Source organism: Lates calcarifer, linkage group LG2 (assembly GCF_001640805.2).
Source record: "Lates calcarifer isolate ASB-BC8 linkage group LG2, TLL_Latcal_v3, whole genome shotgun sequence".
In the NCBI taxonomy this organism is placed as follows: domain Eukaryota; kingdom Metazoa; phylum Chordata; class Actinopteri; family Centropomidae; genus Lates; species Lates calcarifer.
In genome coordinates, this window is record NC_066834.1 from 25,332,589 (window position 1) to 25,349,910 (window position 17,322).

The 17,322-nt window shown below is 39.7% G+C and overlaps 3 protein-coding genes across 3 annotated transcripts; 2 read left to right on the forward strand and 1 right to left on the reverse strand.

Moving 5' to 3' along the window:
* The first annotated feature begins 753 nt into the window (after nt 1-753).
* On the forward strand, nt 754-7,401 carry terfa (telomeric repeat binding factor a). The gene is made up of 13 exons (XM_018666848.2): nt 754-972; nt 1,584-1,679; nt 2,107-2,237; nt 2,435-2,521; nt 3,689-3,829; nt 4,060-4,172; nt 4,482-5,018; nt 5,399-5,503; nt 6,156-6,278; nt 6,366-6,497; nt 6,748-6,830; nt 6,917-6,954; nt 7,062-7,401. The coding sequence occupies exons 1-13, from the start codon at nt 822-824 to the stop codon at nt 7,218-7,220; spliced, it is 1,896 nt and encodes a 631-aa protein (XP_018522364.1). The 5' UTR covers nt 754-821; the 3' UTR covers nt 7,221-7,401.
* Nucleotides 7,402-7,509: 108 nt separating this feature from the next.
* Nucleotides 7,510-10,121, reverse strand: nip7 (NIP7 nucleolar pre-rRNA processing protein). The gene is made up of 5 exons (XM_018666850.2): nt 9,976-10,121; nt 9,764-9,850; nt 9,532-9,670; nt 8,247-8,387; nt 7,510-7,986 (listed from the first exon to the last, which is right to left on the reverse strand). Exons 1-5 carry the CDS (start codon nt 10,029-10,031, stop codon nt 7,867-7,869), a joined length of 543 nt encoding a protein of 180 aa, XP_018522366.1. The 5' UTR covers nt 10,032-10,121; the 3' UTR covers nt 7,510-7,866.
* A 7-nt stretch (nt 10,122-10,128) lies between these two features.
* On the forward strand, nt 10,129-16,245 carry cdc42se2 (CDC42 small effector 2). The gene is made up of 5 exons (XM_018666852.2): nt 10,129-10,235; nt 11,865-12,104; nt 12,745-12,846; nt 12,929-13,007; nt 15,563-16,245. Exons 2-4 carry the CDS (start codon nt 12,051-12,053, stop codon nt 13,001-13,003), a joined length of 231 nt encoding a protein of 76 aa, XP_018522368.1. The 5' UTR covers nt 10,129-10,235; nt 11,865-12,050; the 3' UTR covers nt 13,004-13,007; nt 15,563-16,245.
* The last annotated feature ends 1,077 nt before the right edge of the window (nt 16,246-17,322 follow it).

The window sequence follows — 17,322 nt, forward strand, 5'->3', positions numbered from 1 at the left end:
TCCTAGATGTGGTGCATTGCCAAGCAAATCAGTAAGTAAATAACAAAAATTTAAGGGTACGGTTTTGAGTTTTTCACCCCAATGACAAAATGCACCCGTCCCTCCTAGTCCCACTCCCCAATTAAACAGACATGCTATCGAGTGGGGCATGCAGAATATCACAAAAAGTACATGGAAATATAAACACAGGCAACAAATTAATCACTGGAACACTGAAATGAAAACATCAAGTGTTGAAAGTGAGAATATTACAGTAGTAAGAGTGAGCTGAATTGGCAGTGGCAAGTAAACAACACTTATTTAAAACTAAAAATCTAAATATAATAAATATAAATCAAGTTAAAAGAGATAGATGAGTTTAGATGAGAAAAACACATCCCGAGCCTTTTGAATGATATAAGGCTTAAAAACACTAATAGACACTACGCAAGATGCTCCGTTCCATCCAGTAGATGGCAGTAATGTTTTCTTCTGGTGTGAGACCTGCCCACTAATTCAGAAAAGACGGTTTCGTTCACTGTGTAATTTTAACTCCTCAATTTGGACTGTAAGGCAGCACGCTTGCTAGAGCCGTGACCAAACTCCGTGTCTTTCAGTTGAAAAAGGCACAAATTGATTATACTTAATTTTATCTTTAATCTAAAGTCTGTATTGTTGTATATCTCTCGATTTTAATCGGTTGCTCTCTAGTGGCGCTGCACAACTGGGACGAAGCGCTGCCTGATAAACAAAACTAAAGAGGATAAAGACTCCCTATCACACCATTGAGCCATTCCCCGCCTTCTAGAGCTCCCTCTCACTTCCGTTGACATAGTGTGAACATGGCGGCAAAGGAAACTACTAACAGTCATCAAACTGATGTGGAGACTATCGTCAACCGCTGGCTAGTGGATTATTATTTGCTTCGAGCTATAGAGTCTTTTAAAAATAACCAATATGCGGACTTCTGTAGCATTAGAGAAGTACTTGAAAGTGAGTAACAAGCTGCCTCCCATATAATCGCTAGTTGCCCGCCAAGCGACACTTTGTTTAGCTCGCTCATGTGTCCGACCAACTTTGGCGTTTCCAGACTGTTTCATTTACTGTTTGTAAACTAAAGTGTCACTGGCCTGTTTTGAACTGAGCTTCGTCCCACTCACGTCACCGATAGTTTTCATGTTCTGCAGGTAGCAGGCCTTAGCATTTACTAACAACTAGCCAAGTTGTGGAAGTTGTCAAGACAACAAATAGAAACTAATGTGCTATATTGACGAGAATTTGATCGTGTTTGTTAATGGTAAGAATGTGTGTATTTATACGTTTGTGGCGTAGCACAAACTGCCCCTGAAGTGACATTTTATTTAAACACCTGAACGTAATCAAATTAAACTCGGCATTCCTAACCTATGTTTTCCATCTCATCCAGGAAAGACAGTCATGCCAAGTGTTCAGATCTTCAGAGGAGATATTGCTGGACTGGCTCAGAACAGAATTATATCATTTCCTTACAGAACATCCTGTTGATCCTGAAATTAAGAGCACAGAGTGTAGAGCCAACTATGAGTATGAACATGTAACAAGTTTATTAATCTGTCCTGTTACAGGTGTCATGAGACGTGTTCTGCCGTCCACTGATGCCATGTCAATGAAGATTAGAGTGCTGCAGTTTCTCTCCCGGATAAATGAGGGTGAAAGACTTGGTGAGATCAATATCAGTGTACTTACCATAACACAACAACTCAGTAGACTTTGTCAACAGTGTTTATTGCATGTAAGTTTGTTTAGTTGCATAGCTGTGTGTACCTTTTATTTCATTGCGTACAAGTATATGAAATAAAGGAAATGGGTGCGTAACTGTTCACAGAAAGAACAGTTTGATTCAATATACTACAGTAATGTCACATTCTCAGTCCTGCATGAATAAAGAATGCCTGATAATATTTGTGTAAAGTATAAAGTGTGATAACAAAAAGAAGATATCAGCTCTGTATTGTTAGACATGTTGTGTCCTATTTGAAAGTGTATATGTAAACGCAAATTCAAGAAATCAGAAGTTGAGTGTACATCAAATCCTACTAGCACACTGACTTAACGCTACAGTGAACATTACTCTTTCTTTATCCATAGACGTCTTTTTTGACTCTGATGAGTCAAAAACTCCTCTGGAAGCAGCCTTTGTGGTGCTGGAACACATGAAAAAGGAATTTAGTATCCCACAGGAGGACTTTGAGAATGTATGTGCTTTGGTTAAAGAGATGGTAAGCATTTTTCTTAATTTTTAACATTCATGTTCAACCAGTGCAGAACATGAATGTCGATGACGATGTTCTTCCTTGTTGAATCAAAAGCTAGAGTTTGAATTATGATGTCAGTGCTGCATCCACCGTGTGTGTGTTTTCTTTCACATTTAATCAGATTGTATTTAACAAATTGTTTTGTTTTTCTTTGTCTTTAGATTGTAGTTACTTTAATTAAGAACAATGAATTTGACAAAGCGAAAGAGGTCCTGAACAAACATTTTCCAAAACCAATGGTTGGCAAGGTGAGTTTAGAAACATCATGTTAACTTAGTAGCTCTATAATGTCAGTGGATCAAATCAGCATTTGACCTCCACTTTCTTCATTACTGCATCCACATGTTCATTGATCATACTGTCAGTGCATTGTTACAGAGAGGTTGTAGTGAGCATTGTGAGCGGAAATGTCATGTATTGAACCTTAATGGGAAGCAGTTTTTATGATGAATTAGCCGATAATCAGCAGGTGGAGGAGAACGTGTGCTAAACTTAATGTTTTTTTTGCAGCTCTATGTTCAGAGACATCACAGAACCTTTTTCATTTGGATACATACAGCTACTACAAACAATGTGAAATACACATTTTCTAATCTGTATTGTTTACAGTGCTGTTGCAAGGCATGGTATTTTGTTCACGTGCTGCAGCGAGCTGTCATTATTGGCTGTTTTGTGTGTGCAATTGAAATGTTTTTATGCAGGTTTTTACAAATATATTTAAACACTCAGCTGAGTAGGACACCTCTTGAAACCCTCGGGCTGGTGCATTATCTGCTGCCCAGTCTGCTTCAGTTCTTTCACCTCATTAGCCGTCATGGTCAGGGTGTCTGATGTTGAGGGCTGTAGAGAGCTGTTGGAGGGAGAACAGGAGAGAGGAGTTGGACAGGGCAAATCACAGGCGCCTCTTGAATAGCTGGTTGAACTCTTTTGTGGCTGTTTTCATGTCCCCTTCAATCACCTGATCATGGTTGATGGATCCTCATGTTGGATCCTTCATACCGTTCTTGTTTTAGTTTGGTATGGATTCTCAGCCCCCTCCTTAAATCAATGATTCCTATGACCTGACAGTTAGTGGTATGCAACACAAATATCCATAATGTAACTAAAATCAGGCTATTATATGTTACACTTGTTGTTAACAGATGGACTAGATATTCTTGGTTAGTCATGAAACAGCAAAATTTGCTGTTTATTCATCTTCATCTTCAACTTCGCATTGAAGTGTTTTCTATAGAAGACACCGGCAGGGTTAACTCTTCAATTCAATTTGACTTGCATGACTATACATTGTGAAGATGATGCTGAAACAATACATCATCCAGCAGTTTTGATTTCATTTTTACATTTACTTTTGTGCATGTTTTCCCATGCCTATGCTTTCCCATTACTGAATGTCTGTGTTCTCTGTGTCCTAGAAAGCTATATTCATGGGTCTCGTCCGTCAGAAGAGTAGGGTGCATGAAGTCATCGAGCAATTCAACTTCTGCCGGTTTAAGGAAGAGATGTTGGCATTTTGCCAGAGGTTATTCCCAGTCAGTGCTCCCTTTCTAATGACGGTATGTTGCTATGTATTAAGCACAAGAGAGAGGCTCATTGTATTGAAACACACATTGTATTGGACCCTACTGTCGATGAGGAAAAATACGTATGAGTTCAATAACAAACCTTTGCCTGTGATGACCTTGACATATGTTCAGCCTGTCCACAGCTATGACACTGTTGATTTACTGGTTAAGTACATGTCTTTACGCGTATTTTGTGTTTTTGATTTGTACATGTGTTCCAGGCTGCAGAACAGCTTATTGATAAAAGACTTGCCCAGCAAGACGACAAGGCAGCTGGACTTGATGAGCAAGACGAACCTGGCCCATCCTGTCGTCCAGAAATAACCACCATCCTGTTTGTACCATGCTAGGCACTCTCTCTCAGTTAACTTCAGTATATTGCAAAGAAGCTCGCCTTTACTATTAATATACAAAATAGCCAGAGCAGTACAGCTGAGTGACTTCACATCACACAGCACAGTGTCTCTACCCAGTCATCACTGGGATTCATCACAGCAGTGTTAAAAGGGCCAGTTCACAATTTCAAAATCTGACACAAACATTTCCACTGAGTTCTATGTTTCCAGATCATTCAGGAAAATATTAGAGCAAACAGTGATACCCCTCTTATTTGGCTTTTTCTTGTCTCTGTCTTATCTTCCAGTAAACATACAATTATCCAGAGGGCCAGACTGGAAGCAGCCTACAAGGCTTGGCCTGCACATTCAGATGAGAGAACATTTGCTCAGCTGATGGAGGAGGTGGAGAGAGAGGCACAGGCAGGAAAAGAAAGCCTTTCTCTGCGTCTCTCACCTACTCCCAAGAAGGGCACCAATCAGGAATCAGAGCAGGAGGCACTGTTTCAGAGAGATTCAGGCAGCCCGATGGAGGCTTCCCCAGCAGACCAGCCATCACAGACAGAGGCCGTTCCTCAAACACAGGCAGGTTCACTCTCAAAGACGCCTCCGGTGCTGAGGAACAGACGGCCTTACACTGTGGCGCAACTGGTGGTCGAGCCAGACAGCCAGGTGAGCTCGCAGTGCACAACAGCTTCTCAGGAGCTAGAGACCGAAGTCCAAACAGAAGAGCCACCACAGTCACCAACTATAACTAATAAAGACCCGCAGAGCCCACTAACAGACAATGAAATTACCAGACCCTCACGGAAGCACCCCAGACGAGCCAGGAAAAGTCACAGCAGGTAAATAATAAAAAGAAACATATTTTTAAGGGGATGCTGTGATCAGTAAAATGGCAATCAAACTACCATTGCAGATGGTATCCTGTGATATCCTCTGGCCTTGAGCACAGTCAGTCTCCACTTCAGGTGATAAATGTGACAAGAATGTTATCTGAGGAATAATATGCTCTTTCACCCTTTCTGGGTAAATAGAATATGAATCAAAAGTATCAATGTTCATTGATGGTAACTAATTTTTTTCATGTTTTCTGATGATGCAGATTTTGCATTTTTCTGTACAAAAGTATATCTTACCTCATATAGTACATTTCATTATGAGCAGGTTGCTCATGATCCTGTATTTCTCAGTGTGTGGCACTAAAACATTGTTTTGTCAACAGACAGTTGTCAACAGACAGTGAGGAGGATGCTCCTGGCTCTGTCTTCACTGGGGAAGTTTGTGTGGGAAATCTCCATAACCAGTCCATAAACAGTTCAACCAGCAGGTAAGTCCAAATGTACAAAATCAGCTCACATAGAGCTGCCATAGCAGCAGGGTTAATTAGGAATTAAAAGAATAGCATGGTCTATATGCAACACTGACCATTTCCAACTTGGGAAACCTTTCCCCAAAAGTCCCTTTTGTGCAAACTCAAGCTTTGAGACTTCAGTATAAGGAATAACATGAGCAAAGACCTAGTGTACCGAGTTGCCTCTTTGTTAGTGAAAAATGCCGAATGAACTAGATAATCTAATCGTAGGTTGTCTTTTCCAAGGTTTACAGTTAAAGATAGTAAATGCAAGGTCTCCATTTTAAACCGGGATATTGGAACGTCAACTAAACACTGATCAGACCTCACATTCTTTAAACTTCTTAGTGCACCGACACTTTTAAAAGTATACCAAGAGAAGTTGTGCCTTATTGGTTGTATCAAGATTTTCAGTATATTCTTAATATTAGTGGTAGCTAGTGAAGCAATGGCAACGCTGTGCTACTTAGCTTAATTTCACTCCTGGCTAAGTTTAAACTCTGTAACTTAAAGCATCAGCGTTGTTTCTTTATTTAGTTAGTTGTGATTCACATTTGATTCCACATTATGGAATCTGGAAGAAATCATAATGGATAATGCTTGACTTGAGTCTGCTCTCATTATGCAGAAAATCAAAGAAGTCAAAACAGTCATCATCACACAGTGAGGAAGACCCACAGGAGTCTGCGGCCTCCCTCAGAACCCCAGTGCGGAAAACACGTAAACAACTGGCCCACGATCCTCTCAGCATGTAAGCCCAAATACAGTTGCTTTCATCATGTTGTCAGTATATTAGTTAGCAATTCAAGGATTTACAAATTTGACAAACTTCATGCAGGGATCCAGGTGATGCAGATAACGTCCGTATTCTAGATTCTTCATTGGACAGCTCACCCAGCGTGGTCCCTCAGACAAGCTCCACTCCACACAAGGGCTCCCCTCAAGGCAAAGATCCCCCCATTCCAAAATGGTTAGTAAAGATTACACCAGCAGCTTTAGCTAAGAATGGATTTACTGTAGTGAATAAATGTTGCATCTAGAAGATAACCAATTAACATTATCTGCCATTATAATTATTGCATTTTCCAGAGTTTTAGATATGTATTTGTGTCCCTGTAATGATTTGGGACTAAAAGTCCCAGCTTTTGTCAGCTGTTCATCAATTACCACTACGGATCAGGGTGCCAAGCAATGAAAAGAAACTTTGCTCTTGTTCACAGGAAACAACTTTACAATAATGCAAAGGAGAGTAAGGACACATGGAGTGATGAAGAGTCATATTTCACCTCCAGAAAGAACAGCGGTAATATTTCATCACATACCTGCTTCAAATTAATTCTAAATCTAGTTTTGAAAACCTTGTTCTAATATATTTTGTTTTTCCCAAAGGATTGGACGAGAGCGGTTATTCGGGCCACAGGAAGAGGGTAAGCATACCAAGACATGTATTTAGAATTCTCAAAGATCAAAACTGAGGGAACAAATCTGTTGTGGTGCATTAAATAAAAATAATCACGTTTCTGTTGTGTTGCAGAAGTGGACTGAAGATGAGACACAGAGGTTGAAAGAAGGGGTCAAAAAATTTGGAGAGGGGAACTGGAGTAGGATAAAGGCATATTACAGCTTCAAAGACCGAACAAATGTTCAGCTTAAGGACAGATGGAGAACAATGAAGAAGTTAAACTTACTCTGAGAGGTTCAAGATGAATCTGAGTGGACTTTATCCCACAAGGTGGGATACAGTTGTTGTTCAGCACAATCCCAGCTTCTTTTTTTGTTTATTTCTCCTGTTTTCTGTATTAATTATGTTTAAAGGTACAATTTATGTTCACAAGTCGTTCTAGATCAATAAATTTTCAGGGTTCAATTTGTAACATTCGTTGTCTCTTTGTTATAAAAGCTGCTACTGTCTCATATTTACATTTCCACTGGTGTCTGATATGTGCATGTTCACTTTAGTGGAAAGTGCAACAACACTGAAATAAATACAAAGACATGATGGGTTTATTTGAGAGATGGCATTTACAAGAAACACAAGCATTCTGCTTCATTTTGACAAATGGAATAATAAGACTCTCACAAAGCAATCCTGAAGATGACACATTAACAGTATCCAAAGGCGAATCAATACAGGTCTTTGTTTCAGTCCCTCGACTGATTAGGAAATCTGGGCCAGTTCTAACATCTCCTATTGAAATGCCCATGAACCAGGCACTTAGATCAACCACTTCAATGTTAAAAGAAAACAGCTGTTCTGGGTGTGCATTTCAGTGACTGTTACTGGTCTGAGGGTTGTAAAGAAAAGAGGGAGATTTGACAGTCCAGTTGTTGATGCATCTTTATGTTAATGTGTCTTCATTCCTGATGAACTCTCCCACATCAGCCTGGTGGAACACTACAATGGACATAGGGTCCACTCGCCGACACTCCTGTGTAGACTTGGCTGCAACTCCAAAACCCTGAGAATCAAGATATAACTGGTTCAGACATCCCATCAGTGGACTATAACAAAGTTCCATCTATTTGACAGAGTATGATCCAAAAATAAACTGATTTTACCTGAACAGATACAGTGTTGTGAACATAATGATTACATACAAAATATGTGAATGCCTTCAATTCAGGAATGAAAGTGTTGGAAGAAACAGCACTGAAGGCCACACTGAGTGGCCTCAGCAGGAACCACATGCAAAACACCATCATGGTTACAAAGACTCACCAGGGGCACGTCAGCCATGGAGTAAACCACAACTCCCTGGTACTGCATTGTGTTTTCAGTGATTCTCCCAAGCCCAGATTTTAGCACATGGTTGCCATACAGGAAAGACTGCTCTGCTCCAGGCTTCACCCATACCTTGAACTGAACACATGACGGGAAGTTATTATACATGTACATATATACATGCATGGACACACCTGACTTAACCTTAGTGGCAGAGATGAAAAAAAAGAAAGAACACGAGATGTTGTGTGCAGACATAAGTATTGCCCTGTAAATTCTCAACATAGATCTTTGTAAGTGAAAGCAAGAAGAGTCTGACAAAGGTACACATACATCTACATCACACCAAAGTAGGGCTGTTCACTGATTGTCATAGGCAAAAATATTGCAATTGCAGGATAATGTCATTGGTGTAAATGAATATGTATGCAGGTATAAACATCATGAGGCAGGATTAAGGTTATCTAGCTGCTCAGTAAAACTTGGACCAGCACTTTCTACTCTAGTCAGTGAAGTGTTCAACACTTCAACATTTAGTTGACAAAAATGGACCTAATCTTGCACTTAATCTTGCCTCACGAGGGCGTGTCTGTTTGCAAAGTAGAACATCTTTGGTAAACAAGCTTACATTACTGAAGTTGTGCTTTAAAAAAACGATCTACTACATTGCTGTGGTTCAGTTGAGTTTAACACCATGTCATTGTAAGGCTCCACTGACTGTGACAGTGACTGTGAAAATTACCAGAGTGAAACATCAGTGGTATATTTACATGGCACAGTAGAGGCTTATGCTGGTAAGCAAAGAAATAAAAAGCAGGTGCAGAGAAGAACTGAAACAATTGGTCAGCCTGCAAATATTCTGATAATCAACTAACTGTTGTAGTCATTTATAGAGCTAAATGCTAACATGTACTTGTTCCTGCTGCTACAATGTGAGTACTTTGTGTTTTTCTCTGCTTTTATGTTTATAAACTGTCCAAGACTCATTTTACAGGCCACACAATAACAACTCATCAACTTATCAGGAACATCACCAGCAGATTAACTGATAATGAAAGTGATTGTAGGTTGCAGCTGTTGTAGCAAATGGCATGGCAAATGTTGTAGCAACTTAAATTGAGGCTTAACTGAAAAGGGCAGTGTCACTTCACTATGTATTTGTACTGCCGCACCTCCTCTGTCTCCTTCTTGCATCTCTTACTCCAGCCTCCCTCCTTGGTAGAAGAAGGATTTGCAAATTGTGGAAGCAAAGATACAAATAATCAAAATGAGATGCAGTCACCTTTGCATAGGGCGCCAGAAAATCCAAAGCTGTGATGTGCAGGCGGAACTTGCTGGTCTTTGTGAACTTTCCAAAACACGTTCCCACTGAAACGAGCTTTTCCCGGGAAAAGTTTGTGGCCAACTTCAGAATTTTCTCACTGAAAGACAGAAAGGAAAACTGACACATGGACTGCTCGATGTAAACGTGTTAATAGCCAAGACAACATTTATGTCCATGTATCATAGATTACCTCATGTAGTAAACACGATCATTGTGCAACCTGAAACAGTAGGTACCGTCAGGTCGGTCCACTAGTAGTTTTATGTTTTCACCGATGCTGTTGAGGAGAAAAAGCACGGATCACACACACACACACACACATATACACGCTAACAAGCGTGCTAGTCATTTTTGGTATTGAATCTCAACAGGAAAACAAACATGCCCTCCAGGTTCACTTACTATTTCGACAGCTTCTCAAACATGGTTTGCGTCTCTTCGTCTGTTAACGGCCTCATGATGAGTATTTAAAAACAACTTTTATCGGCAAATAATTGTGTCTGCTGAGAAGCAACGCGACAACGTGGGTCAATACGGAAGCCGTCACGCTGTAGAGCGGAAGTTGGTTGACGTCATCGGCGAGTTCAGTTCCTGGTTTTGTGCATTCTTTAGCTTTCACTCGATCGTACGGTTTTTTACTTCGGCTAACCGGCCACCATCCGGTAAGTTCATTCACTTGAATTTACAATAACTCTGAAATAGGTTTGCTATGTCGCTGGTAAACAGAGAACGCGGACGTTCGCTTGTTTTACATTCCGTTTATGTTGAACATTCAAGTCAGACTTTCGGAAACGGACTCGGTTAGCCTGGTTAGCTAGCTGTCAGTGGAAAAAAACACCGAGCTGCTGCCGCTAGCGCGCTAGTGAACATTAGCCTTCAAGCTAGCTCTGTTTGCAGCTGATGATGCCAGCGCTGGTACGCTGCAGGCAACGACTCCGCTCTTCTAAAGCTATTCAGTTCAAATCAATCCTGAAACGCTGGGTTGCCATCGTTAACCACGCTGATGTGCACCCAGTTTTGATTTTTAACTCGGACTTTGGGTCCCGCCGTGTGAAGAGAAGAGCGTTTGCCGCAGCGGTGCAAAGTTACATAACGTCCAATTGTTGGTAAATAACGTTGGTTTAATCCGAGATTAGAGTCAGACTAAGTGATACTTTTAAGGATTTCAACAGTCATTAAGATCAACATTAACAACATTAAGCACCTCTTAGGTGATTCTCTGATAATATGATTCACCTGCACCGAGTGCACAGTGACAATTCAATGTCAGCGATGTGTGCCATCAGCTGGAGAGCCGGAGTTACAAACTAGGAAATCTACTTTGTCAGCCAGCATTTTGCATTTGGCAGAACATTTGATCCTCCTGTCTCACGGCAAGAATGGCTGAAAGGGGGAAAAAAGCCTGACGCTGTTTTTTTTTTTTTTTTTTTTTTTTTTTCTCTGATGCTGCAGTCTGAAGTTATACACAACATAACCATATATAACCTAACCATAACCTTATATTCACTGAGGTGACTCATTTTGAAATATCCTACCACACAGATGTGTAATTTATAGTCCCAAAGTTTGAAATGAGTCATACGTTTACCTGAAGCTCCTACAGCCTGACCAGAGATCCTCTGCTCGACATAAAGTCACACAATGTTAGTCACAAATGTAATATTAAAAAGTGTCTTAGTCCTTCTACAATACAGTGACCTTGTAGTAACAGCATAGGCACTTTCAGTCATTTTGTCAGATGTTGCTCCAGATTTTCTGTTCCTGTCAGTTAGTGAAAAAAGCCTCAAGATTATTTCAGCTCCAGGGAGATATTAATTAAAATGGATACCTCATCAAGGCTGTGACGCTAACAGCAGCATGGTGAAAAGTGAAACACAGGCTGGTCGGTGAAAATGAGAGGTTACAACCAAGCGCTTTGTTGTTTACTGCGAGAGGAAAAGTGAAACATACTAATCAAACCGACTGTCTCTTTTATAGTAGGTGACTGCCCGGGATTCCTTACTGAAATACACACTGACCCAGTTTCTCTATTCTCTTTTTTCCATTAGAAGAACTGTATGTACACCATTGTTCCTGCCTCTAGAGACATATGTTTGACCTCATTAGCTATTGGACCAGTGGTGTCCAGAAGCTGCAAATCCACGTTTATGAATCAGTTCAGTTAGGAAAAACAAAAGTGTAGACATAGTGGATAACCATGACCATAATGGCTGATTTGACTTAATATGTCAGCATTTGATTAAGATTTTTTGTTTGTTTGTTTTTTTTCCTAAAACTTCACGTGTCGACAGGAGTGCACTGCCCTTGTGTGTTGGGAGGACAGTTCTTGTGCCAACGGTTTACCCCAGAGAAACCAGTGGCGTGCGTCTGTCATCAGTTTCCTGCGTGTGTTTGTGGCTCTGGTAACAGGAAGACAGGCACAGAGAGACGTCTGAACTGAGAGAGGAAACTGCTGTGGCTTCTTCGTCAGCCTCAGAATGACTGAATTCTGGGTTTGCTTCAGCTGCTGCATTGCAGAGCAGCCACAACCTGTGAGTACAAAATTAACTTGGAAGACAAACTGGTTCATTTACTTGTTTTAATGTAGCTGCCTTAAAGTTTATAATTAAAAGTAGAAATTAGTATGATGTGTGTAGGTTAATAAATAGAGCAATTAATAAACTGAGCTGGCCTAAAAAGCTTTGTCATGCCTTAATGGAGACCTTTTCACTTAAGCTGTGATAATAATGAAGATTCTTTATTCTTTAACAGTTTCTTTTAAAAAATATTGTTGTGGTTGTGTCATATCTGACAGAATCCTCTTTTGATTTATAGATAAAATATGAAAGTGACATGGCTCCAGTTAACCACATCCTACTGTTTGGCACACTTAGAATCAGTAAGGCTTATTATTGTGACAGTGACAGCAACCAGTTGTTGTGCCTCATTGTAGCCAGTCAGTCTGACTACTAACAGATAAGATAAATAGAATCACCAACATCAACCTCTGTCTCAGTTTGAGCTCCACAGCACAGGTCCACTGCTTATGAAAGTTTGATAAAGTAAACAGGAGACAAATGTGTAGGCTCTGTTTCGACAGATGTTTAGTTCCTCTTTGTCCTCACTGATCAGTGATTAGTGACTTAAATATATTTAGGTTTTACAGTTAACGTCAGTGATACTCATTTTCAGAAACGGCGGCGACGGATCGATCGCTCCATGATCGGAGAGCCAACAAACTTTGTTCACACCACACACGTAGGCTCGGGGGACATGGGCCTAGGGTTGGCATCGGTAGGTTTGTGAATATTCATTCATCAGAGTGTAGCAACTACAAGGTTTCAGTTAACTGACATTTCCACCTTGATATTTGTAGGTGGACCTTGTTCAGGCCCAGATGAAATCTAAAGGGGGCTATGCGCATGGAGGATCTGAAGGTTCTCAGTTGTAACAAGGTGAGAGACACCATTTCATCCCTTTGTGGAACTGATATTCAACTGCAGATTTTCACTACCTCATATGAGCCATATGAGCCAAGCTCAGACAAGTTTTATGCAAATGACTACTTGTGACGATTTTACAAGTAAAACTGGGGTTTAAGTATGCAGAAAACAGCCTCTTGACAACACTTAACAGAGCAGTTTAGCATTTTTGGTAAACTGCAATCAGTAGTATGTAAACAGATCATTTCCAAAGAAATCAAATAGTGTTCTTGTTTTCCTCTCTGTGATGTTGGTTATAAGAAATTTGTGATTTTTTTTTTTTTGCCTTTGGCTTCTGGCTTCAACACTTTATTGGTGAGACAGAGCATAAATATTGAAATCAGTAGACCTTCCACTTAACAGCTTAAACAACTCCACCCATGCTGTGTCACAACAAATAATGGCAAATCATGCTTAAACACAACAGCAAGCTTTGCTTGTGTGGCTTTAAAAGGAAATGTGAAATCCCACGCAGCACATACACTCTAAACTGAAAGTATTTGAACAGTGGCACATTTTTTTGTTTTGTAGGCTGTGTTTCAGAGTATTCATATTGAAATAAATAATGGATACTACATCAAAGACCCAAGGAATTTGACTTTCAACAATATAGAAAGAACTGTGTGAGAGATAAAGCCCTGTTCACACATAATACCTGAAATTTAGGTGTTAAAAAGTAAATGGACTGACACACACAAAGTCAAACAGAATCATCATATTTAATATCTCATGGAAAAATCTTCTTCTACCAATAGACGCCAGCAGACACTTTGTATCTGGCCTGCACAGCAGCCATCTTCAGCTGTTTGTTATTGCAGGGTCCCTGTCTTTAGCCTGGTCTTCAGCAGGTGGACTGCAGCTCAGTCAGATTGAGATGAGGTGTCTGACTCGGCCAGTCAAAGATATTCCATGTCTTGAGAAGCTCATTGTTGCTATTTTCTAGATTGTTGTCCTGTTCAATGATGACATGTAGTCCAGTGAGTTGTGACGCATTTTGCTGAATCTGAGCACAGAGTGCTCCTGTATACCTCTGCACTCATCCTGCTGCTTCCATCAGCAGTGAAATCATCAATAACTGCCAGCGTGCCACATTCCCTTGGAGTCGCGCATTCCCCGCTATAACTGAACCAGCACCATTTTTCATAGGTTAGGTGGCAGTTATGGGTCATGGGCTTTACCTTTTCTTTTCTACAATTTCATCTTTCCATTATTCTGATAGAGGTTGTTTTTTTTTTTCATCAGTTCATAGAGTTTAATACAAAACTCTCTTCTCTTTGTTTGTTGTTGTGAAATACAACCTGACCTTTCTGTTTAGTCTTTGACAAGGAGACATATCCACCTATGTCCTAGAGAGCATTCTTGACTTGCTGTACAGTCATAAAGGGTTTTTTTGGTCCCCATACAAATGATCCTCCAATCATCCACATGGCTTGTGCTCCTCAATCTACCAGCTTGTTTGCCATTTTCTCGGTTTTCTCTGCACACCTGCTTTTTTAGAAAGTACCCAGCTGTTGATTTTGGTTAACCAACTGCACTTGATATTTCTCTGAGAGTTTTTTTTTTTTTAACCCTTTATTTGTCCCTCTTCATTTGCCTAGCCACCTCCTCACTCCCTTAAAGATTTGCAGACAACTCCACTTCAATCTAAATGGCAGCTCTAAGCCACTTGTGAGTTCTTTTGTTGGAACAGCACAAAGCTACCCAAGAAACATTCAGCAGCCAAGTGTCCATTTACTTTTGATCTCGTAAACTTTGGGCACTATGTGTTAAACAGTTTCTATCTCCCCACACAGTTCTTTCTATATTGATGTTAACTTGTGAGCTGTAAATTAAAGCTGAGACTTGAACGTTTCATGTAGTATCCGTTATTTTATTTCAAATTAAATGCACTGAAGCACAGAGCCTGGAGGACAAGTGCGTCACTGTACAAATACTTATGGTCTGGACTTCGTACAGTACTTTATATAGTCATGTTTTATTGGGGGGGAATTCATCCCTGCATGAAGGAATGGACTGTATGTGCTCCTTCCTCTTGATTAGCTTTGCTGAGCTGATAACCACTTCCATTTTCCTTGTGACAGTGACTCAGCTGACAGTAAGAATGAGTAGTTGTTGTTTTTTGTTTGTACATTTTTGGTTTGCTTGGTTTGCTTTTCCAACACTGGCCTGATATGGGCAGTGGCATGGCTTTTTTTACCAGCCTCAGGCAACTGGTTAATGGTTAATGGTTAATGGTTAATTTTGCACTGTGCCTTGAATGTTCCCATGGTTTCACCTTTCAATTTTGGATCCTGTCGCTCTACAGGTACCTGAACAGATTCAGCCCAACAATATCAAATTGTCAAAAAAAAAAAAAACCTTTGTCAAAAAAAGACAAAGAGAATTCCTCCTCAACCTTTGGTTCAGATTTGATGGTTAAAACTGTGTGATTTGCATTTAACACATACACACACATACACACCCACACACCACCTTACTAGCAGCATTTGTAATCTTAACATTTGTTCCCCTTCTCTCCCTTCCAACAGCCCTTCACAGTCTTGTGGAAACTACTGTTGTTGATATAAGGAAGCGTTTTCAAAAAGCAGTTCTGTCTGTAATGGACGCAGGACCAAAAGATGAAACTACTGCTTTTCCATAATGTTGTATATATTTTTATTTTCCATTCCTTTTGTTGTTTTTTTTAATGAAAGCACTGCTATCCATTTGCTGCCATACTGTTGCACTGTAAAGAGTAACTGTTAAGAGTAGATAAGAGGGGTTAGAAAGCTCACAAATCTCAGTCGGATGTATGCTTGTGTGTATGCATGAGGAAAATATTTTCAAAAATATTTGCTGTTGTAGCCCATTTGGATGCCTGTATTTATTATCTGATTTGTAAACGGACCTCATGGTGGCTGGGCCACGCTGGAGATTTAGAACATTCAGTTTCCTTCTTTATTCTCAGAGGTTTATCAAAGGACAGGTAACAGGTAGCAAGACAAAAGGCGATATGTTCATTGTTTTATTCTGAAAAGTACTCATGATTCTCTGAGTTACTTTCAGGGTTGAAGATTGCTGTAATAAACTTGAAATGAGTAGAGTACACTGGACCATACATTGTACACTCACACTTGCTTAGGAATTTCGCAATGATTTCAACAGTTTTTTTTTTTATTCATTTAGATTGAACCATATAGAATTTTAATAAACTATGAACTTCCTAATCTGCCTTCTGAAGTCATGTTCATTGTTTGTTTTATTAGTGTGATTCATAGCTTAGTGCTTTCAGAAAGATTCATATTTTTATATGCATTTTCCTTTTTTTCAAAGCTTGTAGATTAAGACTTTAACTTGGAAGTAACCAAATTTCCACTGCAGACACTGTCACAAACATGGGTCAGGTTTGATAGTTAGTTTACCTACAGTATGTCCATCATATCCTTTTTGGTTCAGTGTAACTGCTGTTCCTTTTTGTCAGGACATCTTGTGTTACACACTGTCTTGTCATGACTTCTTGGACAATTCCTCTTGACATAAAATCATTTTTCAGTTTTCGTTTGGCAGAGATATTTTTGTCCCTCCAGAGTAGCTGAAACTCAAACGCTGGTTGTCTCGAAGCTGACATACGCTCCTTGATAGCATTCAGCCTAATCTGACCCACCTTTGCAGTAGTATTTGATTACATTGCTTCAGTGTTAAAAGATGTTCTCATGCAATGTCACCATTATTTTGTCAAAAATATTCATCATGAAACATAGAGTATATATATAAAAAATCCTCTTTGGACCCACTATGGACATTCGGTTATGTTATTCCCATTTTTGTGCAAATGTTAACCCACCTTGTTCAAGCAGATACAATTTTTTATGTATGTTTCTTCTGTTTGGGATAAATGAATGCAGCTATTAATGCCTGATTACATTGGTTGTCAAGTTATATTAGTAGTCGGCTTAGAATTAATGTTCTCTCTTTCAATTGACTGGCTGGTACATCTGTTCCCTATAGTATTGTCATACTGTAGTTCAAATTTCTGAGCCAGGCTCCATTGAAAATATCATTTATCACAAAGGTCAGAGGTGTCGAGCAAACCAGCAGGCCTGGACATATTAATACATGTGATTGTTTGCCCTCCATGTACATCCTATGATTCAACAACAGAATGTGGTTGTATTATTAAGTCGATCAAAAGTTCTGTGTAGATTGGTGTTAAGTAAGTATTGTCAAACTTTTCATGATACAAGAATGAAATCTTTTGGTGTCTGTACCAGGCAATATAAAATACCAGATTTAAAAAAAAAAAAACAAA

What these genes read in the sequence shown, in the direction of transcription:
- terfa (XM_018666848.2), top strand. Translation starts at nt 822, where the DNA reads ATGGCGGCAAAGGAAACTACTAACAGTCATCAAACTGATGTGGAGACT. An exon ending in AAATGAGGGTGAAAGACTTG is followed by an intron (nt 1,680 to 2,106) that starts GTGAGATCAATA and finishes CTTTATCCATAG; the next exon opens with ACGTCTTTTTTGACTCTGAT. An exon ending in GTGCTCCCTTTCTAATGACG is followed by an intron (nt 3,830 to 4,059) that starts GTATGTTGCTAT and finishes CATGTGTTCCAG; the next exon opens with GCTGCAGAACAGCTTATTGA.
- cdc42se2 (XM_018666852.2), top strand. Translation starts at nt 12,051, where the DNA reads ATGACTGAATTCTGGGTTTGCTTCAGCTGCTGCATTGCAGAGCAGCCA. An exon ending in TTGCAGAGCAGCCACAACCT is followed by an intron (nt 12,105 to 12,744) that starts GTGAGTACAAAA and finishes ACTCATTTTCAG; the next exon opens with AAACGGCGGCGACGGATCGA. An exon ending in TGGGCCTAGGGTTGGCATCG is followed by an intron (nt 12,847 to 12,928) that starts GTAGGTTTGTGA and finishes TGATATTTGTAG; the next exon opens with GTGGACCTTGTTCAGGCCCA.
- nip7 (XM_018666850.2), bottom strand. Translation starts at nt 10,031, where the DNA reads ATGAGGCCGTTAACAGACGAAGAGACGCAAACCATGTTTGAGAAGCTG. An exon ending in GATCGTGTTTACTACATGAG is followed by an intron (nt 9,671 to 9,763) that starts GTAATCTATGAT and finishes TCTGTCTTTCAG; the next exon opens with TGAGAAAATTCTGAAGTTGG. An exon ending in TTCTGGCGCCCTATGCAAAG is followed by an intron (nt 8,388 to 9,531) that starts GTGACTGCATCT and finishes TCATGTGTTCAG; the next exon opens with TTCAAGGTATGGGTGAAGCC.